The sequence below is a fragment of the Arvicola amphibius genome, chromosome 12 (genome assembly GCF_903992535.2).
Source record: "Arvicola amphibius chromosome 12, mArvAmp1.2, whole genome shotgun sequence".
NCBI classification, from domain to species: Eukaryota; Metazoa; Chordata; class Mammalia; order Rodentia; family Cricetidae; genus Arvicola; species Arvicola amphibius.
Window position 1 is genome coordinate 12,323,061 of NC_052058.2, and position 25,632 is coordinate 12,348,692.

At 45.6% G+C, this 25,632-nt stretch overlaps 1 protein-coding gene across 1 annotated transcript in view; it reads left to right on the top strand.

Annotated features, from left to right (window-relative positions):
• Positions 1-18,595, top strand: part of Disp1 (dispatched RND transporter family member 1) — a 52,404-nt gene extending 33,809 nt beyond the window's left edge. The window contains 5 exon segments of the mRNA XM_038349199.1: positions 3,776-3,899; positions 4,969-5,096; positions 5,425-5,522; positions 7,963-8,060; positions 14,994-18,595. Coding sequence (XP_038205127.1) covers positions 3,776-3,899; positions 4,969-5,096; positions 5,425-5,522; positions 7,963-8,060; positions 14,994-18,572 — 4,027 coding nt within the window. The 3' untranslated portion in view covers positions 18,573-18,595.
• Positions 18,596-25,632: the final 7,037 nt, after the last annotated feature.

The following is a 25,632-nucleotide window of genomic DNA, read 5'->3' on the forward strand; positions in this document are numbered from 1 at the left end:
TAGATATCTGTGCCTGTCTGATTTTCTGCACTTAGCTGTAAATTCCTCGAGCACAGATCTTTCTTCCCGTCTTTGCATTACCACAATGCCTTGCATCTTACTATTGATATACTGTTAGATGAATCTGTAACCTCACACAAAGGAAAGATATGTTTATCCTGTTTGTGTGTGTGAATTTTTTCGAATCTGAGTTGTTCTTCCCATTAGGTTAACAACTGATGCCACTAGGAATGCCTGCCCTTACGGGACAAGAAAAATTGTGAGGATTTTGGGGGAAAGCAATAAGTTGCGGGGGAGGAAGATTTCTTTAGAAAAGAAGAGAGAACACAAGATCTTAAAATTTGCTCAGATCTGTAAAGTGGAAACCAAGACCATTTAGTTGATTTGGGCAGTCCCAAAGTCAGGAGAGGAAAGGGGCATCTAGTCAAGTTACACCCTTTCGGGGAGGTTTGAGCAGGTTTCTCAGAGGCCACAAAGGGTAAGCCAGGAGAGAAGCAAATAATTGACTGTGGAGCTTCCTGTGACGTCCGTGACCTGAGCATAGGGTGGTTCTGTAAGACCCTTCACAGCTACCTCCAGTCTACTTCCGGAGTAATCTGGGCAATAAGGTTGAGCTTCTGTTAGTATATTCAGGGGAATTCCAATTGGATACCAGTCTAGCACACAGTACCATCCTCACCAGGGAGCCAGGCTGCTCACTCACTACAGTCATGGTGCATGGAAATGTTTAAGAAACCCTGTTTCTAAGAGGATCTGAGAGCCAACCGAGAGATGACATGAACTTGATACAGTGGTGGCTAGGACAGAGCTTCAGGCCCTCTCCTCAGGGAGAGCTCTCCCAGCCTTTCTGGATCACTCCCTCCTAAGCCACAAGTTACAGAGGAGGAAGCATTCACAGTTGTGCTGAGTTCTAGCCAAACGTCTCCCAGTTAAGCAGGTGGGTACAGGATAAGTGTTACCTGGTGTGCAGGGCGGCTTGTGTAAAAGACCAGTCCTTTTAAAAATTGTTCTAATGCACATATGGTTCACTTTCCAAAAAAAAAAAATAACGTGTACATGCTTTAGTGTTGGTCAGAAGTGAAATGTTATAGGTGTGTCTCTGTGTATTTTATAGGCAATCTTAAATATCCTTTATTCCTCCCACTTTTATAGGTTTTTTTAACCATGATATTGTAATCGTTGTCTGGATTTCATCTCGCACATGGGCCGAGTTGGCACTAGGGACAGAAGTCCTGCCGTAGTCAGTGCTGTTCAGGAGAAACATTGTCTAAATGGCTGTGCATCTCCCCACAGCACTGAGCTTGCTCAGATGGCAGTGCCCACAGCGCTGAGCCTGCTCAGACGGCAGTGCTGAACAGTTGTCTCTAGGAGAGGCCAGCGTGGGAAGCATCTGCTGTGTGAGGAAGGAGTCGTGATATAGTGAGGTTAAATGTGTGTAGAACAATGCGCAAAAGAACTAACCATAAAGCGTCCACATGGCGCCGGTGCACGTATGCAGCATGTGGCAGGACTGTGGAATCAAAACCAAATGTTTTCAAAGGCAAGGAAAGCAATTATTGAAAGAGAGTTTTGGAGTTTCTGTGTATGTGTGCATATTTCTCGAGAACACAAAGCAAAAAGTCCTTCTGGATAAATTAAGCTACAGATGAAAACTATGCAATACAAGGCCACTGTCCTCTCGTGATAACATGTTTGTGAGAAAGAACAACTTCCGGTTCATGTGAAAGGGCAGATCCCTCTAGAAGCGCTTAGGTCCGGAGCATCCACGTTTCACGGCTGGTATTTTCAGGTCTCGTGTAAAGTGCCCTTTCTAAAGAATGGAGTGATGGATGGAATGGCTCAGGGGTGCTCCTCAGACAAAACAGTGATCTCCTCACTGGGTAGTGGAGGATGTTTGCAGGGGGCAGGGAGCCACTCGGAGAAGGTTGGTTTCATGGGTTCCTGTCACATCCTTAGTCATCCCTAAAGGCATGCAATAGTCTTAAATCCAGAATATGCAATCAGACAAATAATGATCAACTCAGTGTCCCGTGGTCTGTGTGATTTTGCAGAGAGAAACTAAGAGTTAGTGGGGCTAGGACTTCCTTTCTTTCTGAAGCAGATCTCACTATGTAACTCTGGCTGACCTGGAACTCAGATATGCTGACTAAGCTGGTCTTCAGCTCGCAGAGATCCACCTGCCTCTGCCTCCCAAGTACTGAGGTTAAGGTTTGGCAAAGGTAGCTGGAGAGACAGCTGTGGGCACTGAGAACAAAGCTCTTGTCTTTGGGGTGTAAGCAGCTGTTGTCGGCTGAGCCATGTCTCCAGCCATAGACATCTTATAGTGTGAATGTGAAGAAGAATCTGGCAAGTTTACTGCTTCCTTGTGTCTTTAGTTTCACATGTGTTTGAAGAGACAGATGGAAACACAAGAGTTAAAAGCCAGACTCAAGACCCAGATTACCTAAGGCTTTATGATTTAACTAATTCCTTAGCCTGTCTGGGTGGATATAAGAATGACGTAGACGTCTGTGTAAGGTACACAAGCCACTAACACTGCAGTGAGTGCAGACCGTTATTCATGTAAAGTCATTTTAAAAGAATAAGCAGTGGGAAATGCCAGGGCATAACTCTATTGTGGCTTAATTCTTTCATCGGAGCGATAATTTGAAGTAAATATACCCGTAGAGTCCGTTCTGAGAACTTCACAGTCAGCACTGAGTGTGGAGATCGAAGGGCTGTCTGTACAGCAGTACTTCCAGGCGTGTGAGCCCAGCTTTATTTGTAATCCCTAGCATGTCCTTAAGAAATGCCTCATGTACTTAATAAAGAAGTCTCTTTCACACGAACCAGAACTGGGCATCACAGTCGCCAGGTGAACCCCTGCTGTTTAGAATTCCAGAGAAAAGTAGTCACACCCTGGGTGTTTTGGGTTTTCTTCTTCTAATAAAGATTGGAGCAACTAGATGCTCCCACATACTCTCTGACACTTAGAAAAATTTCGGTCTCCCAAGGTTCTGACAGTTCATCCCTGTCAGCGTGAGGATAGCAAGCACAGTGCAGGAGAGGCACAGAAATGGCTCTCACGGGCAGAGGTGGCGTGTGTGTGAAGCAGGCCCATGACAGAGGTAGTCATGGAGGATGAGACTAGAGCCAGCCTGTGGGGGCTGGAGTGCCAAGGGGCGGTAGGACCCTGGAGCAACGTTCTGCTAGTCAATAAAAATTAATTGGGCCCCTCCTACAAACTCCTGTTCTAGGTACTGATACCACACTGACCAGAGAAAATTTCTCTGCTCTTGGGAGCTCACAGTCCACTGGAAATCTTCATTAGTTATTTCTAGGAAGGAAGTGGCTCTGGGGAGTATAACTGGGGTGTGTTCTGGATTGCACTACATGTACCTGTTCATAGACTTTTTCCCTTTAAAAGTATGGAAGAAGAAAATAAGAACAGAAACAGAAGTTCTGACTCTGCAAGATGGAGCCTCCGTTTTTTTATTTTGTTTTCTTCTTTAGTTTGCTTCTTCCCAGGCATCCATACAAATCCAGACTGTTATTTGTCATATAGCGCGCCTAGACTAGCCCAGTAGCCTGTGGCCACTAACCAGTGCTACTGTATCAGAGAAATGAAGGGATAGTGATCTTGACATCGTCTGCATCGATGTATGTAAATACTTCTAATTATATTGGTAGATATCTGTGCTGGTCTAAGACACGGGGATCTAACACTGCTCTTGTGTGCAGCCTTACCTCCACACTGCTCCTCAGGGGTCTTCTCTGCTCGCTTTGTGCCTTGTAGTTACGCAGCGCTGCTAGCTGACTGGCCCGTGGTGGTCCTGGGCATGTGCACTCTGCTCATCGTGGTCTGTGCCCTGGTGGGAGTCTTAGTCCCGGAGCTTCCCGACTTCTCTGATCCGCTGCTGGTAAGGAGAACCTGACCTGTCCTGGGCCTCAGCCCATCTCCCCAAATTAAGTACTTAAATGTGTGGTACATTCTGTTAGCAGCTCTTTCTTTCTCTTTTTCTGAGATAGAGTCTTACACGGTAGCTCCTTGAACTTGTTATCCTCCTGCCTCAGCCTTGTGAGTGCTGGGATTACAGGTCTGAGCCACTACACCCAGCTCCCCATTTCTTTAAAAGCCTATCGCAGTCAGTCCCCAGTAACCATGTAGCTCTCTTTCTACAAGTAAAGAGGTGTTATCAGCCAGGAGGTGGTGCATGCCTTTAATCCCAACAGTCTTTAATTCCAGAGGCAGAGGCAGGTGGATCTTTGTAAATTGGAGGCCAGCCTGGTCTACAGAGGGGCTTCCAAGATAATTAGGTATGTTATACAGAGAAACCCTGTCTCAGAAGCAAAAACAAAAAACAAAAACCCAAACAGATGTGTTATTTATACTTTTAGGTAAGGTCAAGGAACTAGCTCAAGCTCAACATGTCCCCACATCTCTGTCCCCATGTTAATCAAGGATTAAATAATTAACATATTGAATACTGTCCATACTCTTGGAAGTATTTCCATAAAGATTTTAATACTGTGCATCTCTCCCCACCTTCCAGAAGTAAAGGCATTTTCATGTAACAGGATCTGTTAAGTAAATGTTCCTCTGGGGTGGAATAATGAGAAAAATATGATCAAGGATATGATATACTCTTAGTAAGACATTGTGAAAATGTATAACATAATTTAATTGGACCATAATTTTTACAAGTTAGAATTAAGCACTTGCTAAATACTTGGGCACATGTAACTCTGATATGCTTTTCCCATTTCCGGAAGCATGTAACTAGAGAGCCTTATGGCTTTGTCGTAGCAAAGAGATGAGTGTTATCCAAAAGGCAGTGTTAACACGGGTCTCTAGTAGTCGTGAGGAATGCCTGTGTTTCCTGTTGAAAACTCTGTGTTGCTTTCATATTGCTTTCCTGAGTCGTTAACGTAATTGTAATTAGTGGGAAATAGAATGCACTAATAGGAACATGTAATGTTTTGTCTTAGGGTTTCGAACCAAGAGGGACTGCAATAGGCCAAAGGCTGGTCACGTGGAATAACATGATGAAAAACACAGGATACAAAGCAACATTAGCAAATTATCCTTATAAGTATGCAGAAGAGCAAGCCAAAAGGTAATCATGTACTTTTTATGACTTTTAAATATAGTGCTACTTAATGAATCCTTCTTATTGCCTGAGCAAAAAGGCTAGATTAAAACACAAGGCTCAATTCCTTTGCCATTAAGTTTAACTTGTCACTAAAATGTCTTGGCTATACTAAGATGAAAAGTGAGGTTTTTCTTCTTTACACATGGAAAAACTAACATTGCTCACATGAATCCTTCCGGCTTGGTACCGGATGCTAAATAGATTGGAGCCTTAGAGTTGGACTGTTAGACCCTGCCTGTCTCTTTGAAATGGCCAGAACTTTATCAAAGATCAGATTGTTTTTTACTTTCAGCCACCGGGACGACAGATGGTCAGACGATCATCATGAAAGAGAGAGAAGAGAGGTAGACTGGAACTTCCAGAAAGACAGCTTTTTCTGCGACGTTCCAAGTGAGTGAGGTCTGGACGGACCAAGTCCTAGGCAACTTCCTGGGGGCAAGATGGAGTGAAATAAAACCCAGCAGCTTCCCAGGTTCTGTAGTCACATAGTCGGAATTTATCAATGATTCAAAATTAAGAAAAGGATTCCTTTCAAATAGAAAGAAGAGATTAATAAAATTTTTTGCTTTGCCTGAACTGAAAGTCATGTCAAATCCTTTTTCCTATTTATTTCTGGATCAGTTAACAAGTACATATTTTATTCAGTCCTGAAATAATCTATTAGTTAAAAAAGTTGTATAGCTTTGTTTAAGTAAAAAGAAACATAGTAAGAACTATCCACATACCAAGTGTTGTGGTGCATGCCCTGCAGACCCAACTAGTCTGAGGCTGAGGCAGGAGAATCACTTGAGTCCAGGAATTCTTAGCTGTAGTATTCAGGTACTACTGACTGTAGTACCCTATGCTGTTCAGGTGTCCGCACTAAGTTTCCTATCAATATGGTGACCTCCCAGAGGGGTGAAGTGGCCCAGATCAGAAAGAGCCATGCTCTGCCACTTAACAGTGGGAACACAGAGGTGAACAAGTGTGGTGTGTAGAGGCGCAGAGCTTGGAAGTGGGTCAGGCTGGCTGAAAAGGACGTGGGCGTGGTGCTGTGGCTAGAACCCTGGACCACCTGTTCCCTCTGAAGAAGCTGCAGCAGAATGTGGCTTCACAGAATTGAGTCCCAGGCATTGCAAGAACCCAGATTTCAATGTGGAACCACAGATTCAAATTTTAGCAGCCAACTCACTAGAGAAATTCAATTACACGTAAAGTCATCTTGTTATGTGGCAGCTGCAGGGGAGAATGTACAGGAGATAGCAAGCAACTGCAGATGACATGTTAGGTGTTCCGTGGTCAAAGTGATTAAGAATGAGGATTGAGGGTCATAGTTTCTGACTGAGCAAATATTAATAGTATAATTGTTTTGATTTCAATTTGTTGAACCCTCCCCCTTGAATATTTCCCTGCCTAACTAGATACCAGAGGACCTACCTAGATCCTGATGTCTCAGATAGATGGGGTGAAGAGGAGATTCAGATTTTATACTAATTCTAGGAAGCAATGCAAGTTCAAACATTTTCTGCCTCTTAAAACACAGATTAGAAAAACTGAACGTTTGGGCTGTTGTTTTGTTTGTTTTGTTTCCCTTTCAAAGTATTATTATAATTGCTTAATCAGCACTTGTTAATGGCTTACTAAGAACAACAGTGAGTCAGGAAGGAAGTCTAGCGTTTGTTCCCAGTAGTCCACACCAATGGTTGTCTTCTGAGCAGTAAGTTCTGGCTTGTCTAAAACCCTCAAGGGCTAGGTGGGAATGGAATACTTGTTTTCATGGGGCCAATTGTGTATTCGGTCTACATAAGACAACAGCTATGTGGTGAGCACACGTGTTTGCTGAGGACAGCTGAATGATCATGAATAAAAGCACTTGTAACGATGCTTTGCCAATGATGTTAATGCAATTAGATGTTTAGATAATGTAAAATTTAATGTACTTTGTTCACTTTGATACATACTAAACCTTTTTAATAACCCAGACAGAAGCAGTCCCATGGACTGCCTGCTTTCCGTTTCAGTCTTGCTATTATTTGACAGCGTTTTTGTCACCATTTACAAATGAGGAAGTAGTCGCAGAGAATTTAGCAGCTGCTTGCATGAGGTCCCGTAGGTGATTAGTGGCAGGGCCTGGTTACAGCCAGGTCTTGTTCAAACAGCTTGTGTTGGTCTAACTCAGGTTCTTTCCTAGACTCTAGGGTGGGAGAGTGGCCCCGAGCACAGCCAGGGGTGCAGCGCACCTGTGCTCCTGGCTGGCACAGTGCATCAGCACTCAGGTGGCCTCTCCTGTGAGCGTGGTAATTCAGTCACCCACTATCTCTCGGTAGCCAGCTGCCAGAGAGACTACCTCATGATCCTTTTGTATGTCCCTAGTATGGCGTTCTACCATTGCTTATGCCATTAAGGAAATGAAGAGAGACCTTCAGTTGTTCTGCTGAGAGTTTACAGCCTTTTCTTCCTAATTATAATCTAATCAGAAGCAGATTTGTTACATACTTACTACAAGGTTCCTGTGTAGCAAGTGGGTACAGGCTTTGAGTGAAAGTGGCACTGATGCACACCCATGCCCCCCAACACACACACACACACACACACACACACACACACGCACGCACACGCATGCACGCACACGCACACACGCACGCACACACACACACACACACACACACACGCACACACACACACACGCACACACACACACACACATTTTCTCTGAGACTTTATCAAAGGAAAGAATTCCCTCCTGATAACAGATTGTCTATGCAGCTTCTCATTTGAATTGTTTCTGCATTCTGACTCTTACCAGATAAATAACCTATAAACATTTGTCTTTCTCTCTTCATCCTACCAGGTGATGGATACTCCAGAGTAGTGTTTGCTTCAGCAGGAGGGGAGACGCTGTGGAATTTACCTGCAATTAAGTCAATGTGTGATGTGGATAATTCCAGGGTATGTAAAACATAGCTGAAATCTGTTCCACATAATAAAGTTGTTATGAAAACTTCTGCTGCTGCCCTGGTGTCTGACCGATGAAATGCCTGCAAGGCAAGCCACCCAAAGCAAGCCCCAGCAGTCAGGCTTCGCTCTCCGGATCCCGGCATCCAAGTGTCCTGTGTTTTCCCATCTTTAGAACACGCTGCCTTCTTTAATAAAGAACTCTCTTCCTTTGCCACTCACATGCTCTCAGCTTGATGGTCTTCTGTTAATTCACAACAGTTCTTTTCATGGCAATGGTTCAGTCTGTCTCTTCTCACCTGTGCTCTCTCCTCTCTAGTTCCACTCTTCCGCACGCTGCCCCTCCCCAGCCAGTGGTCGCGTTGTCACTGTGCAGTTAAATGCCTGCCTGTCGGGCAGTCAGTGGTGATTTCAAAGGAAAACTTAGGAAGCAAGGGGTGGGGGTGTCAAAAGATATTAATGCAGTATCTAAGACAAGTGTCTAGATACTTAATACAGTGTCTAGCTCAATGGCCCCCAGTACTCCAATCCAGATGGCCCCAGGATCTAACAGCTTGCTGCTTTGGAAGATGCTAGGATTCAGGACAAGCCTTTCCTGCCAGACTCCTCCAGAGCCACACAGATGTCAGGTCCAGAGGACATGAATTCAGTCACCCCTGGGTGTGGAAGGGCTATCAGTTTGAGCAGGTTCAAACTGCTGTCTGACATCACTAATGGACCTGTCCAAGGATGATAGCCAGGCAGAAAGGAACTCTATGTGTTCTTAGAATAACTCTAAAATATAAAACCAGAGGTTAGTCCCAAACCCAAGCACCTGCCCTGTTAAGAGTTAGCCAACAACCTTATTCCCATTTTCTGCTCTCAATGGGGCATCTTAGTGAAATATGGGGTAGAAAGGGCCCATAGAGTCACCTAGACCAACAATATCATTGTGCTGATGAATTCCTTCAAAGAACTAGCAGCTCACAGTCCACCTAGTGTGTTGGTCCCTAGATGCCCTGGCTTTATACCATTCCCCAAGAGGAAAAGCTGTTTGACATCCTGGGATTGACCTCACCAGGGATCATGCCATCAGTTTTCTGTCCATGTCACCTTCCTTGGCTTTGATTCCAAACCAGTCAAACCCACAAATGAGCTGTAAACAGACCAGAGTTTTCTAGTCGGTGGTCCGGTCTTGCCGTATTTCCTCCATAGCTGCTAGACGCTACCTTACTTGGCAGCTGTCTGTGTATTTCTCATCGTGTGTGACACCTCTTAGGTAGAAAGTTAATTTTAAAGTAGTAAGCATGTAGTGGCACTTAACGCATGCAGTAGTTCATGCTAGGTGCTTGTAAGGCGTCGCTGTGGGCCCATGGCTTGGGCTTCAGCACCACTGACCAGATGAGAAGGCAGGCTTGGGAGGTGAAGTTGGTTTGATTACTTGTCATCACACTTGGATGAGAACTCTGAATTTGGATGCCTCTTACCCCTCAGTGTTCTGCCTGCCCTTGGTCTTCAGACCTTACCTTCCTGGAGACCCCATGTAATCATGGACTACTCCCTGTGTGTGTGCATCCTAAACATTTCCATGAGTCGTATAATCCCCACAACAGCAGATGAGCCAAATACCGTTGTATAGATGGAGACACTTTGCACAGATAGTAAGTAGCAGACTTGAACCCAGCCAAATCCACCTCCAGAGCATGTCCCTACCCTCTGTACTTTGTGCTTCCATAAGAAGACTACACCCTTGCCCTGTGTTTGTTTTGCTGTATATGCTGTTTCCTACTTGAAAGACTATGAAAGAGTCAACATGGCCTGAAATAAGTATTAGTTTGATAGCAATTTATTTTTTTTAATATGCATTAGACTCTGAGAGTTAAAAAGGTCAGTAAACGACACCGAATCGCGGTAGCTTTCAGCAGTGAAAGGAGCATAGCACCTCCTTCATCTATAACATGGACGTATCCAGTGATCCTGGTGAGGTCGCTTACAAAAAAACGCACACCTAAACAGGAAATAGTAAATGAAAAAATTAGAGGAGGAGGAAACAATTAAAAGGAAAATAGAGGTAATGATGAGACAGTATGAGAGAGAGAGAGAGAGAGAGAGAGAGAGAGAGAGAGAGAGAGAGAGAGAGAGAGATTGGGGACCAGGTGAAGCAAGGGTGTGAATTCACATGTACGCATGCGTGTGGAAGGAAGCTAGAGGATAACCTCAGATATCCTTCCTTAGACACCTCCAGGGTCTCATGTGGCCGGGAACTTGCTGAGCTGACTAGATTATGTGGCCAGCACACCCAGGGATCCACCTGTCACCATTTCTCCAGCACTGAAATTACAAGCACTTGTCACCATGCCTGGCTCGTTTTTTAACGTGGATTCTGGGAATCAAACTCAGCTCCTCATGCTCACACTTCACAGACTGAGCTATCTCCCCAGCCCCTCTCTCAGACTCCTGTCCATAGTGTGTGTGTGTGTGTGTGTGTGTGTTTGTGTGTGTGTGTGCGTGTGCGTGTAATAGTACGCAGGTGGAGGTCAGAGGACAACTTACAAGAGTCCGTTCTCTCCTCTATCATGTGGGTCCTAGGGGTTGAGCTCAGTCCTCAGACCTGACCACAAGGGCCTTTACTGCCATCTCATCAGCCCGTTCTTAACAGAATGCTTTCAAGGTGAGGATTTGGGGGCAGTCCCCCAAAACACACATCCAAAGGAATCCAAAGGGCAGTTACAGAATCACACTAAATGAATAAACAGGCAGTCAGGAACCTAAAGATCTACTTCAGAAAACAGGATTATAATTTTAACTTGTTAAATTAACCCCCATCTATAAACCAGTTGCAAATGTGATTATATTCTGGTCTCAGATTCTACTCTGGAAAAATATGATAAAATGTCCAATTGACGTGTTAGGTATAACTTGGCTGAACAGCTCAGCTCTGAGATTACTGCTTAGCTTTTTCCAGTCCCCAGTTGGAGCTGCTTTGGGAATTTATGTGTGTTACAGTGTTGAGTCCTTGGCAGCCTTTCCTCCCTACCCCTGAGTCCTTGTTATTGTGTTTAAGCACTTGGTTAGAAACACCTCTCAAGCTAATGGGACCAAGTTAATGATCCAGAGAGGAAGAGCTTAGCTGTCAGTGGGTTGACCCTGGCAATGAGTGTCATACCTCAGTGAGATCAGACGTTCCCTTTTCTGCTGCGATGGTTCTCCAGATTCCACTGAATTTCCGTGCCACCTGTGCTCCTAATTCAGAGTGACTGGGGCTTCCAGAAAGAGTGGACGAGCTCTGTCCGCCTCCCCACAGAGGTGTCCCTTAACCTCCATTTCCCTGACCCTCTCTGGTCCTTGTTTTCTGTCCTGTAGGGCCCACTGGCTGACTCACACTCATAACCAGAAGGGTCTCTCTGAGCATCATCCCACGGGACACACTTCACCATGTTAGTCTCTGCATGTTAGAGACATTGGAACTTTGAGGACTCAGACCATAAGAGGGATTTGAAAATTGGTGTCTGGGACCGTCTTCTAGATTAGCTTTCATGGGCTATAGGACCCCACACACATACCACCCAGAAGCTTAGGGGGGCCTGGAATGTATTTTCTGATGCTCCTTTCAAGGGGCCTTTGCCCTCGCTGTCCTCTGACTTGGTTGCCAGGCGGACAATCCAGGAGTCAGATGAGCCTGCTGTGGAGGGCTTAATCTTCCTCTTTTCCCTTTCTTGGCTTCTTAAAATACCTTCAGCTTAGCCAGTAGTTTTTAAAGCTAAGGTATCATTTAAACACAACTGGTGTCTCCTTTCTCTCTCTCCTCTCTTTTCACCCTCTATTTTAAGTCAGCTCCACCCCTGCTACTATCTAACTAAGGAATTGTGCAAAGACATGTCACAACCACATAAGCAGAATGATTCCCCAAGACCCGTGTTGGTTAGTAGCTACAATTAGAGGGCTGTGCTCCCTCATGAGGGATTTGCTTCTGTAAACTCTAGTTTATATTTTATAATATAAACTATTCCAAAGGATCCCTTTTCCGAACGTATAACAAGAATACATCTGTTCCCCGCGGAAAGAGATGTCTCCCTGCCAGTCTCTGCCTCAGACTGTAATATGGGATTCTTTATTTATCCCAGTCACAAATAACAGGTTATTGCCAATGTGATGCAGTGCTTTCAGACTGGGGCACTTGCTCTGCGGTCCCCATATGTCTATATACTACTTGTCTCATTAAGTTCTGATCATTGATATCTCTGTCACTCTGGAGCAAATTGAGGGCAAGGACCACAGTGCCTCTCTCACATTGTGCCCAGAGACAGCATTTTGAATGGAGGGACAGGTAGGGATGTAGGGCCTTGCTCACTGGAAGTACGGGCAGTGCTGTGGTCCTTCCCTTGAGGATGCTAATATCCTGAAGGGCTAGTTAGAGGGTGCCCATCAAGATACCGTTCTCTGTGACCCTTTTCCTTACCCTGTATAGTCTTAAAATCAGTTTTTCCAAATGTTGTACCCAGCCAGCACCATAGTTCCATGGGGGCAAACTAGCATTTGTTTTTGTATCATAGCCAGCAAATAATAGTATTTATGATGCTCAAGTTTTTAATCTTTGGTCAAATATACATATAAAACTCCCACTCTTACTAGAAAAAAAGGGCTATTCAAGGATACAATGACATGCCACTGTTGCATTTGTGGCTGGCAACTGTATTTTCTTTAGTTTTGCCTGGGCATTTCGGCAGAACACATATGCCCCTTCTAGCTGGGATCCCTGTAATCTCTTTGTGTGGTGAACTGTTATCTGCCCTGGAAACTGGAGATGCTGTTTCAGGGTGGCATGACTTACTAGCCCATTTTTCTCAAGTGAATATATATGAATTTTTAAACCTGGAATTTCTCTGTCTTATAAATGCTAATTATGTGTTTTCAGAAATAAGCTTTAAAAATAAGTTTTGTGAAAGTCGTGCTTACTCTGTTGCATTTTCATGTGAACTCTTTGGCCCACTTTTCTTTACAACCGTAAAGAATTGCTCAAAGCAAGTCATTTTGTTTTTGTTTTGTTTTTCTCTGTCTTGTTTTGGTTTGTTAAGACAGGATCTCATTGTGTAACCCTGACTGTCCTAGATCTCCTATTTAGACCAGGCTGACCTCGAACTCACAGAGATCTCACCTGTCTCTGCCTCCTGAGTGCTGGGATTAAAGGTGCGTACCACCATGCTGAGCAACCTTTATTAGGAAAACTTCAAACATCAGACTGAATCTCCAGGCGCAGTTCTAGCCCACAGCCTCCTTGTGCCACCCAGGCCTCTCCACACATGAGTCCCACTTTACCCAGGCTAATAATGTGTATAATGTGTAACTTGGGTCTTAGGTAAGTCTGGCTTCCAAAACGATTGTGCATGTCAGCCAACTTCTCTGTCTTGGAAGAGATTTTAATGAACAGTTGACAAAGCCTAGTTTAATCAAGGTACAGGCTGTGTGAAATCACGTTAGGAAAACTCTCCACACCCTTTCTGAACTTTGGAGTGGTTCCCTAGAACAGCCTTTGGTAAATAAAGAGGAGGGAAAGTGATAAGGCCGGCCTCCTCGGCTCTGGTCTCTCTGATCAGAGGTCTCTAGTCAGGCCACAGAAGAAGGCTGGCACTCACTGTGACAGGACCAGCCTTCCCTGGGACAGCATCCTAAATGATGCACTGGCCACACCAACTCAGAGTCACCACAGTTCCTAAGGACCCCAGTTACCATTTACCAACGAGAAAAGTTCCCCAGAAAGGGTTCTAGCCAACCTGAATAAATGAGGATCTAAAAGAAGAACTAAAATTCTACTTTTTTGTTTATTTATATTTGGTAACTTATACTTATTTAAATTCAGATATAAAAATGTTTTAATCTCAAAATAATGACCATTCTTACCTTATTTCAGAAAATCATTTTAGAGCCAGGCAGTGGTAGCACATGCCTTTCTTTAGTCCCAGCACTCAAGAGGTAGAGGCAGGTGAATCTCTGTAAGTTCAAGGCCTGCCTGGTCTACAGAACAAGGACAGGTTCCAAAGCTACAGAGAAACCCTGTCTTGGGGGGAAAAAAAAAAGAAGAAGAAGAAGAAAAAGAAGAAAACAATTTTAGTCTAAGTTTTTCATGACTCCAGTCCCTTTTTGATTTTTCAAATAGAGTTTTGTCCTAGTCTGTTCAGACTCAGGAACAAAGTACCTCAGATTAGATAATTTGTCAACAAGTGATTTGTTCCTAACAGTTCTAAGAACTGGAAGGATTTAAGATCAAAGGGCCTGCAGATTGCGTGTCCAGTGAACCTGTCTCCTAAGGTGGTACCATCTGTGTGTCATACAGCACCAAAAAGCACAAACACCCTTGAACCACTACCATAGGGCACATACCCACTGTACCTCCCAGAAGTCTGCCTGTCAGGACTGTCACATTGGGGATCAGATGGTAAGGTATGGATCTCAGGGAGGTGTGGCAGCCATAGGAGTACGTTTAGTACATCTTTGCCTTCAGCTGTGTTTATTGGGAATTTGGGAATTTGTCACCAAAACTTTCATGCTAAGACCCACAATTTTCAGGAAAACAGCAATTGGACAGCTGTTTCCTTCCTCCTGTGAATGCATGAACTTGAGAACATGTCCACTTCATTACTTCCATGGTGATTTTGGAAAGCTCTGTTTGCTAAGCAATTTTATCTCTCTTCTTAAGCCAAACTCAGTACTGGTTGGCATGGCATTATATTTGTATGCCATTCCCAAGCAGGAGTTGGCTGTTCAAAATCAAGCAATCTGTAGAATAGCTGTACTGTGAGACCCTGAGGGGAGTACTCACTTGTGTACACACCAGCACACTCTGTGAAAGAGGATGGTTTAGCTTCTGTGCCTTCCTCATCCCTAGAGGCAAGAGGGAACTGCTGGTGGCGAGTCTGTTTAAACTCCAGTCCTGCGTGTCTGTCTCTGCAGATCAGATCTCACCCCCAGTTCAGCGACCTCTGCCAGAGGACCACCGCCGTTTCCTGTTGTCCCAGCTGGACCCTGGGGAATTACATCGCCATTCTGAATAACCGATCATCCTGCCAGAAGATTGTCGAGCGAGACGTCTCCCACACGCTGAAGCTGCTTCGAACCTGTGCCAAGCACTACCAAAACGGCACCCTGGGACCGGACTGCTGGGACAAGGCGGCCCGGAGAAAGGACCAGCTCAAGTGCACCAATGTGCCGCGCAAGTGTACCAAATACAACGCCGTGTACCAGATCCTCCACTACCTAGTAGACAAGGACTTCATCACCCCAAAGACAGCTGACTATGCCGTGCCCGCTTTAAAATACAGCATGCTCTTCTCCCCCACGGAGAAAGGGGAGAGCATGATGAACATCTACCTGGACAACTTTGAAAACTGGAACTCTTCGGACGGCATCACCACCGTCACGGGGATCGAATTCGGCATCAAGCACAGCTTGTTTCAGGATTACCTCCTCATGGATACCGTGTATCCCGCCATAGCCATTGTCATCGTCCTCCTCATCATGTGTGTCTACACCAAGTCCATGTTTATCACTCTGATGACGATGTTTGCCATCATCAGCTCCTTGATCGTCTCCTACTTCCTCTACCGAGTTGTGTTCAACTTTGAATTCTTTCCTTTTATGAACCTCACCGCGCTCATCATCTTGGTCGGAATTGGCGCGGACGACGCCTTTGTCCTGTGCGATGTCTGGAACTACACCAAGTTCGACAAGCCTCGTGCGGAAACGTCAGAAGCGGTGAGCATCACCCTGCAGCATGCTGCCCTCTCCATGTTTGTCACCAGCTTCACCACTGCTGCTGCCTTTTACGCTAACTACGTTAGCAACATTACCGCCATCAGGTGCTTCGGGGTGTATGCAGGAACCGCCATATTGGTGAATTATGTCTTGATGGTCACCTGGCTCCCAGCTGTCATTGTTCTGCATGAGCGATACCTCCTCAATATATTCAGCTGCTTCAGAAAGCCTCAGCCACAAGCCTATGACAAGAGCTGCTTGGCAGTGGTCTGTCAGAAGTGCCGCCAGGTACTTTTTGCCATTTCAGAGGCATCTCGGATTTTTTTTGAGAAAGTGTTACCATGCATCGTCATCAAGTTTCGCTACCTTTGGCTCATCTGGTTCCTTGCCCTGACTATAGGTGGGGCCTACATCGTGTGCATAAACCCAAAGATGAAGCTGCCTTCGTTGGAGTTATCCGAGTTCCAGGTGTTCAGATCCTCCCATCCTTTTGAGCGCTATGATGCTGAGTTTAAGAAGCTTTTCATGTTCGAGCGGGTTCACCATGGAGAGGAGCTCCACATGCCCATCACGGTAATCTGGGGCGTGTCCCCAGAAGACAGCGGCAACCCCCTAAACCCCAAGAGCAAAGGGAAGCTGACACTGGATAGCACTTTCAACATTGCTAGCCCAGCCTCCCAGGCCTGGATTTTGCACTTCTGTCAAAAACTGAGGAACCAAACATTCTTCTACCAGACTGAGCAGCAGGACTTCACCAGCTGTTTCATCGAGACCTTCAAACAGTGGATGGAGAACCAGGACTGTGACGAGCCTGCCCTGTACCCGTGCTGCAGCCACTGCAGCTTCCCCTATAAGCAAGAGGTTTTTGAACTATGCATCAAGAAGGCCATCATGGAGCTGGACAGGAGCACAGGGTACCATCTGAATAACAAGACCCCGGGGCCGAGGTTCGATATCAACGATACCATCAGGGCCGTGGTGCTGGAGTTCCAGAGTACCTTCCTCTTCACGCTGGCTTATGAGAAGATGCAGCAGTTCTACAAGGAGGTGGACTCGTGGATTTCCAGCGAGCTGAGCTCTGCACCCGAGGGCCTCAGCCACGGCTGGTTTATCAGCAACCTGGAGTTCTATGACCTTCAGGACAGCCTTTCCGACGGCACCCTCATTGCCATGGGGCTCTCGGTGGCCGTTGCGTTTAGTGTGATGCTGCTGACCACGTGGAATGTCATCATCAGCCTTTACGCCATCATTTCCATAGCTGGAACCATCTTCGTCACAGTTGGCTCCCTCGTCCTGCTGGGCTGGGAGCTGAATGTGCTGGAGTCTGTCACCATCTCAGTTGCAGTCGGCTTGTCCGTAGACTTTGCCGTCCATTACGGGGTGGCGTATCGCTTAGCTCCAGATCCCGACCGCGAAGGCAAGGTCATCTTCTCTCTAAGTCGTATGGGCTCTGCGATCGCCATGGCTGCATTGACCACATTTGTGGCTGGGGCCATGATGATGCCTTCCACAGTCCTGGCTTACACCCAGCTGGGCACCTTCATGATGCTTGTCATGTGCATCAGCTGGGCCTTCGCCACCTTCTTTTTCCAGTGCATGTGTCGGTGCCTGGGGCCACAAGGCACCTGCGGCCAGATCCCTTTACCGAAAAAGCTCCAGTGCAGTGCCTTTTCCCACACCTTGTCTGCAAGCCCTGGTGACAGGGAACCAAGCAAAACACATACCGCCAGTGCTTACCGCGTGGACGCCAGGGGCCAAAAACCCGAACTGGAACATGAGTTTTACGAGTTACAACCCCTGGCATCTCACAGCTGCACTGCCCCAGAGAAGAGTATTTGCGAAGAGCCACACATCTGCCCTGAATTTTTCAATGGCCAAGCAAAGAATCTAGGGATGCCTATGCCCGCAGCCTACAACAGCGACCTCACCAGAAGCCCCAGGAACGAACCAGACTCAGCCTTGTTACAGGCCTGCCTGGAGCGGGATGCCGTGTGTCACTTCTCTCTCAAGCAGAGATGTAACTGCCCAAATGCCTACACGCACTTAAAATACGGCCCTCACTCTTGCCAGCAGATGGGTGACTCCTTATGCCACCAGTGTGCTTCCACCGCCAGCAGCCTCGTCCAGATTCAGAAGGTGGTGGCACCTCTGAAGGCCACACACCAGGCCGCTGAGGTCCTTCTGCATCCCATCCGGCACATGCTGCCCCAGGGGATGCAGAATTCTCTGCCTAGGAATTTTTTTCTCCATCCAGTGCAGCACATCCAGACCCAAGAACAGCTTGATCTCCCCGGCGTGCACAGTCTTCGGAGCGTGGATGAACGTCTTCCCAGGACAACAGAGCCATTGCTGTCTGTCAGCAGGAGCACTGAGTCTTTCCAAAGAGCTTGTTGCCATCCTGAGAGTAACCAAAGGGGACTCTGCAGAAGTAGAGACACGGGGGACACAGAGGACAGTGGGGGGACTGAATCCGGGGTCTCCAGTTTACCCAACCAGACTGACACAGTGGAGGAGACAGTGGAGCCAAGCCTGCCGCAGACGGATGAAAATGTGAACTCAGAGCAGTTAAATCATAATGAACCAAAATGTAGATTCAGCCATTTAATAGGGGAAGCTGGCTACAGGTCCTGCCCAAACAGTCCACAGAGTTGCAGAAGCAATGTGAGATTGAAGTGCAGTTCCACAGACTGCCAGATGCCAAACCTTGAAGCCAACGTGCCTGCGGTACCAACACACTCAGAACTGTCTGGCGAAAGTTTGTTAATAAAAACGCTATAATAAACCTAGCCTTGCATCCAGAAGCACTGCCTCCGTCATTCTTTTGAGTCAGGGGTGAGGTCTAGGACCCCCAAAGGGAGGCTAACAGCAGGCGTGTTTCACGTGTCACCGTGTTTACACTCTAGAATAGTTCTGTGTTCCCTCCGAATGGTTAGCACACTCACAGACTAGTGAGTGTATTAAGATTACTGGATTTTCAGGTTACTAGGGTCTTGTTTTTGCTTTTTTTTTTATTTTCAATAAGTAGTTCTTGTACATTCCTACCCATCTTGACTGACATCTCTTCCCTCCTCCTGAAGCAGAGAATCAGATTGAAGGTGTGAGCTACCTAGAAGGTTCGGTTCTCTCAATTATCTGGCATCTTCATTGTGCATTTGACTGATGGTAATTAAGTCTTCTCATTGCTCAGCATAAACACTAGGACTCTAATTAACAGAGCTACTTCAGTTAAAAACCAAGAACTGGGCAGCATTAAAATATATGTTAATTAAAAGTTCATGCCAAGCACCTTTAGAGTACATTTGATTTGTCTTGATGGGTGCCCCACATGAGGCCTGTGGCACATTTATATCCCCATTGGTATCTTTCCACATCAACTAGATGGACAGTTGCTATGACACCTCCTAACCTAGGAGTCATGGGCATCACCTTGCGTCAGGCAGTGGTTGTGTTAGTGCCATAGAAAGAGAAGTGAAGAGCTGTGATCATCCATGAAGCACTGTATTTCGGGGGGTACACTGATGACAAAGAAGGACCAGGTCAGATGTGTCTGGGCCTCCCAAAACCTTCAGCGTAAGGGATCTTGTTATATGGAGTGTCGCCTCCATCTCTGGTCCTAAGGGACCGTGTTCATAAGGTTTCTGCTGCTGTGTCCCAAGACATCTTAGGATAGCTTCACCACGCTGCTGACACCTGGGAATGCTAAGCCTTCAGGCAGCGTCTTTGGTGACAGACACTATGTCTGTGGTGGGAACTGTTGGTGTGTACCCACCCTGTCACCTGACATCCCAGCTCAAGGAGCGCCTGGCTCCACCTGGAGCTGCTACAGGTCCAATTTATTCCTCCAAAGAATCTGGTAGGAATATTCCCAAACAGAAAAGTCACTTTTGGAAAGTCTTAGTGGTTATTTTTCTAGGGATGGTTTTCCAAAATTGATCTCCATAATCCTAGGATTTGAGGAAAAAAACAAACAAACAAACCTGTCAGGAGCTGAAAGCAGACCTATGAGTCATCGACTCTAACTCCCCTCCATCAAAGTGTCTCTTTGCAACTTTCGCTTGAATACTGGAGTAAGTGCCTTGCCATGCCTCTCTTGAGCCAGTCTGTTACTCATTAGCGCTTCTTTCATGTCTCTGAAGCAATGCAAACATTTCCGACATCTCAACCACCGGATGTCCCTCCAGATGCTTAAATAATCACCATGTCCTCCATTGGCCTGCTCTGCTCACTCTGTTTATCAGATGGCGGAGTTAAGATCGTCCTTGGACCCAGGCGTGGTACCCACAGCAGACTGCTGACACACCTTGATGATGTCTGGTCCCCAGGAGACAGCGTGGTGCTCCTGATAGCTCTCTTGGAGATAGAAACACGGTTGGGCTCCTTAACTGTGAATGGAACCAGCTGTGCCTCTGGCATAGGGCCTGGTGCTGAGTTGCTCTTTCCAGCAGCACTTGCCCAACCCCCACTGCCTTGGGTTCTTAGATCAGGTGACAGGGGAAGGGGGATGGGAGACCTAGAAGGCAGGTGAAAGCCTTTGTTTTCCTTCTGAAATGTGTAAGCATCAAGTTGGCTAATGAAAATCCAGGGGTTCCAAAGCCTTGAGTTCTCCACCAAGCTCCCACACTGTGTTCTGCCAGCTGTCCTGCAAAGGAAGCCCGGTGGCCTTTGTCCCTCCTCAGGTCTGTTTAAAGCTGCGAACCTTGCTGGACCTGTGGGCCCTTTGCACATTTTCTTCAGGGCAGAGGAGATTTGAGCTTCCTGGATTTTATACAGGTTTACTTTGGTTCGCTTGGTTAGTTAGTTGGATTTTTAGCATTTTATTTTACTTTATATTAAGAATTTGGTTGCTGGGATCCAAAGCTTTAAAAATATTTCTTTTTAACTCTTCACTACTGTGCAGAAAGGCTTGTCTGCTTCTGCTTCTGTCTCACAGGGAAATTTCTCATGTTGTACTCCAAAAGGTGATTCATGAAGATCCTCCACACAGAAGAAAGAGCCAGGCACACTGTAAAACACTTGCAGTCTGGAGGGGTTTGGTGAACCCGTCTTTGACTGCTGAGTCCCTGTCACCAAATTGGGTCCCTCCTTCTTCCCTTGCGATGTCACCTTTTAAATCCCCATTTGATTGAGAAGTGGGCTTGGCCAAGTAGAAGGCATTCTTCACAGGGAAGAACCAGTTTTTGAACTAATCTCAAGCTTTGTCAGTGTGTGCTCGTGTCTGGTATGTGATTGCTGTAGACACACATCCTTCTAAAACCATGCTCTTCAGAGATGATGCTGACCTGTCATTAAACTCTGATTTCAATAATCTGTGTGTCAGCCCCAATCACTGTAAATTTAAAAGCTTTTGCAGGGGTGGTGTGTAGAGCGCTTTCACAGATGTGGTCTTCAGGAGATCAGGAAGTGTGCCTGGTTCCCATTGCCTCACCTGGAAGCCATCTCTCCACCAGCAATTAGGATCATTTCTAAATGAAAAGAAAAAAGAAAAAAATGAGGCCTGGTGACTCCCAAAACAGCTGTATCATTTCATATATTAACGAGGAGAGTCATTTTAGAAAAAAAATCAGGTCTGTATTTTTTAAAAGGAAAGGACTGATTTTATTTTTCATAAAGTTGGAGCACAGCGAAAAGGAATTTGCTGAACTCATGAGTTTTTTGTTCTAAAATGCAAAGGCAGCTGTTGTGTCTAAATGCTTGTACATATTGTAGCTTTCCAAATGTTTGGTCTCCAGTTGGTTTTAAATGGCATTTTTGTTAGCCATTTTAATTGGTGCTTGGCTTTCTATGCTAAGAGGCTCTGTATTTTTGCACTGTATATACAGGGAAAGTAACATGGTGGACCAGTAGACTCTTTTGCCTGCTGTTCAAATAATATTTTAACTGCTGTCATTTTATATTTTGTAAGGGAAGAAAAAGATGGCGTTTTTCTTGGTGTTACCCTAGATCAGTTCAGAGCCACCGGGGCCCAAAGGCCTTCCAGCTGCCCGTGCTGTCTGTTGGACATAAAGTGGACAGATGCCAGCTGGGATTCAGAAGTCGGGGTAGTGTTGCGGCTTACAGAGGGGTGCATGGGACAAAACCCTGACATTCCAGAAGTCATTGCCCCAGAAAGGGCTTTTTCCAGCTTGGATATTCTATTCTCTAAGTCAGTAGCCAAACCAGAGCTTACCCTGCCTGTGCTCTGGTAATACAGTGGGGATCCATGCCCAGTCTCGAGCTGGCAGTCAATACCTCCACCCTCCTCCCCAGACCCCTCAGATGAGGTACATCTCTTGACTCATTCTGACTCATACTGAAATAAGACCCAGACTCCACATTCTAGAATCCACCGAGACAGCTAAACTTGGATGTTAACTCAATAGCCTCAAAGTTGTAATTCCAGCTGTAATGGAATCTGCCTTCCTAAAGAGCAAATTTGTCTTTGGAACCAAATAAGAGTCTTAAGAACTTGTTGTAATTCAAGATAAAGTAGCAAAGTAAAATTTGCCCATATTTTATGTGTCAATTAGCCATTTGTGTGTGTGTGTTGTTTTGTTTTGCCATGCTTGGAATTCAACCTAGGGCCTGGGGCTAATTAGACAGTTAAAGGAAAAAGAATTTTACTAAGTAAACCAATAATCTGAGCATGATTACAAAGCCTACCTGGGCTAGAACTAAAGAGCAAAAACGAAAAACCTGTAATCCTGCTTTTGCAATGTGATATGGTTGTTTAAAAATCTCATTATTAAAAACTAGAGTTTTCTTTCAAAGTTGGTTTAAGTGCAGGGTGAGAATAATGAGCGCACACCTGTGTTCAAGTAGCCTTAATAGGGTCTCTACTCCCTGTGGCACCATCGCGCAACTGGGGACACACCCGGTCTGCAGGTGGTTTCTGTTCTCTCCCCTGACACCAACCACTGAGGTCTTGGAGGAACAAGCTTCTCTCACCAGCTGAATTTCCTTTTGCAAAGGGGTCTGAGGAAAGGCTTTGCAGAATGAGCTAGTCCCTGGTGATATGACGGTTGATTGAAGTTCCAAATGGTTGGTCTTTTTAGATCTTGGAGACATCTTGCCGTTTAGAGCAGTGGTTCTCAACCTGTGGGTCACATATCAGATATCTACACTACAATTCATAAAAGTATCAAAGTTACAGTTATGAAGTAGCAACGAAATAATTTTATGGTTGGGGGCAACACAAAAACCTAAAGGGCCACGGCATCAGGGATGTTGAGAATCGCTGCTGTAGAGTGTATTGTAGTTAACCCCTTAATGCCAGAGAGGATAGAAGCCTACTTAATAATCCTGAGCTGTTTCGTGTCATCCCTTCCCAAATTCCAACTTAGATTTCTTTGCTCTAAGAAGGAGTCTGGGATCCAATGAGGAACGAGGGGAATTCCTTCAGTGAGCCTCTGCACTGTGAATCATGGCAAATGCACAGTTCTATAACAAACACCTACACACCCACCCACAATGTGCCCGTGTGGCTCAGAAGACCAGTTAAGCACGATCCTACCCTGATACATTCACCCAGATCCCACTCCAAGGTGCAGAGATGTCTGTGTTCTCTGTACATTGGTTCCATATCCTGCCTGTGGCTTGGGAAAGTCGGGTCTCTGGAGCTTTAGCTATCCCGGAGGCAAATAGATTTCACCTTGTGTGATTCCAGCTGCATTGGAGTGAGAGGATGTGACCTACCTGTGCCTTTCCAGACCCCACCCAGCCAGCTCATCACTAGTGTCCATGGCCCTGCATCGCCATTGGCTGGCTGGCTGTGTGTCTCCATCACTTGACTGACTTCTAGACAGCAGTCATCCTCTTGTCCTACTACACCAATGACAGGACTTGACAGAAAGTCTTCCTAATTGGGGACGGAAGGCAGAGCCACCAGTGATGAACGAGGAGAAGCCACTAGGAAGCACAGAGGCATTCTATACTCCAGCTTTGTAAACAAATACACACGCACCCCCTCACTTGAGCTAAGACTGTCTTCATCGTGAACTGTGGGCCAAGTTTTGCGTGGATGAGTGAGTGTGGAGATGAGGTATAAATTGATGTGTTGCTGAAGTAGGCTGAGCAGATATCTTCATGGGGAGACCTTGTTTATCCCTATTGCTTGTATTGGCTTTTGGAGCCCATTCTCTTTGGAGGGAGACCTTGCTCAGCCCAGATATAGTGGGAAGGGCCTTGGTCCTGCCTCAAAGCAATGTGCTAGACTTTGGTGACTTCCCACGGGAGGCCTTGCCTTCTCTGAGGAGTGGATGGGGGTGGGCTGGGGGGAAGGTGAAGGGAACAGGAGGAGGAGAGGAAGTAGGAACTGGGATTGGTATGTAACATGAGAAAAGATAGATTTTTTTAAAAAATAAATTTTAAAAAATACAAAAAAAGAAACTATGAAATTGAACTTAATTCACCTGAGCTGAAATAGACACAGCTTTTCCCATAATTTAAAACTAACATGAATAAAGCATGTTTCTAAATGGTAGGATTTCTTGATAACTGGATTGTTTTTAAGATTTACTAATGTATCTGAATGTTTACCTGCGTGTACATATGTGCACCGCATGTGCCCTCAGAGGCTAGAATGAGAGTTTACAGGTGGTTGTGGGTGCTGGCAGCCAAACCTGGGTCCTCAACAGAAACAGCAAACACACTTAACCTCCAGACGATCTCTCCAGACCCCTCTTGCCTTGACTTTAGCCATGTGGCCACTCTTCTGATTCACTTCTCCGCTAGCCTGTTTGTCCATGGCCGGCTCATATTCAAAGCCACCCTCCATATATAGCTTTACTTCCTCTACACATATGAGGGTACCCCTGCATAACATTGATTTCATACTATTTGAGATCTAATATTTGTTTCATGTTTATTTTGAGAGTCCTACTACTTGGTAATTGAAAAGCAAAAGAGGATTGTCACAATCCTATAAAAAAATAATAAACTTTCAACTGGAGAGGCACAACTGACATTTTTCAGAATATTTGCCTTATTTTAGAATCCCCCTAGCTCAGAGTGCTTGCTGATGCAAACAGACTCTCCCTTGCTTTGACTGTCATCCGCGTGTAGGTTCCCTCATTTATTTTACAAATATTGCTGTAGGCCGAGGCAGAGCAGGATGCTACAGGCTCAGTTGTTGGGGCCAAAACAAGACAAGGTTTTCATCTTCCAGGAGCCTCGAGTAATACACAGATCATTACTAAAGACAAGTGAGCACCTGGGAAGAAAAACTCAATGACAGCTGTCATAAAGGGCAGTGTCCCCACCACTATAGAAACAGACAAATGGTCTAAGGGGGCACTCATTGGGAGGAGAGACAAATAGGTAATCTAGTCATTCAGCCCGCTATATATTTGTTTGAATGTTTATGTATGTGTGTGTTTGTGGGGGGAGAGGTGTTCATGTGCCCTGGGAGCATACAGAGGTTAGAGGATAGTCTCTGATGTTGGTCCTTGCTTTCTACCTTGTTTGAGATAAGGTCTCTTGTTCCTTCAATGAGAATGCCAGGCTAACTGTCCAGCAAGCTTCCAGAAGTCTCCTGCATCCACATCCCTTCTCTGCATTGGTATTATAGGTATTTAAGTAACATGCCCAGCTTTATTTTTGCATTTTGGGGATTCAAACTCAGGTCCTTACACTTTCTCAGCAAACACTGTTACCCATTGAGCCGCCTTCCCTGCAGTGAATTTAGCATTTTAACTTATCAGTTTGGCTAGAATTTGATAGCAAATAAACTGTGTTGACTTATGTCCCAAGAGGTATGTCAATATTCTCATTCACTGTGTTCACCACTTACCCAGAGATGGTCCTGGACTTCGTAAACTTAACTATGACTGGAGTATTCTATATGAATTTTCTAGGTTCTCTA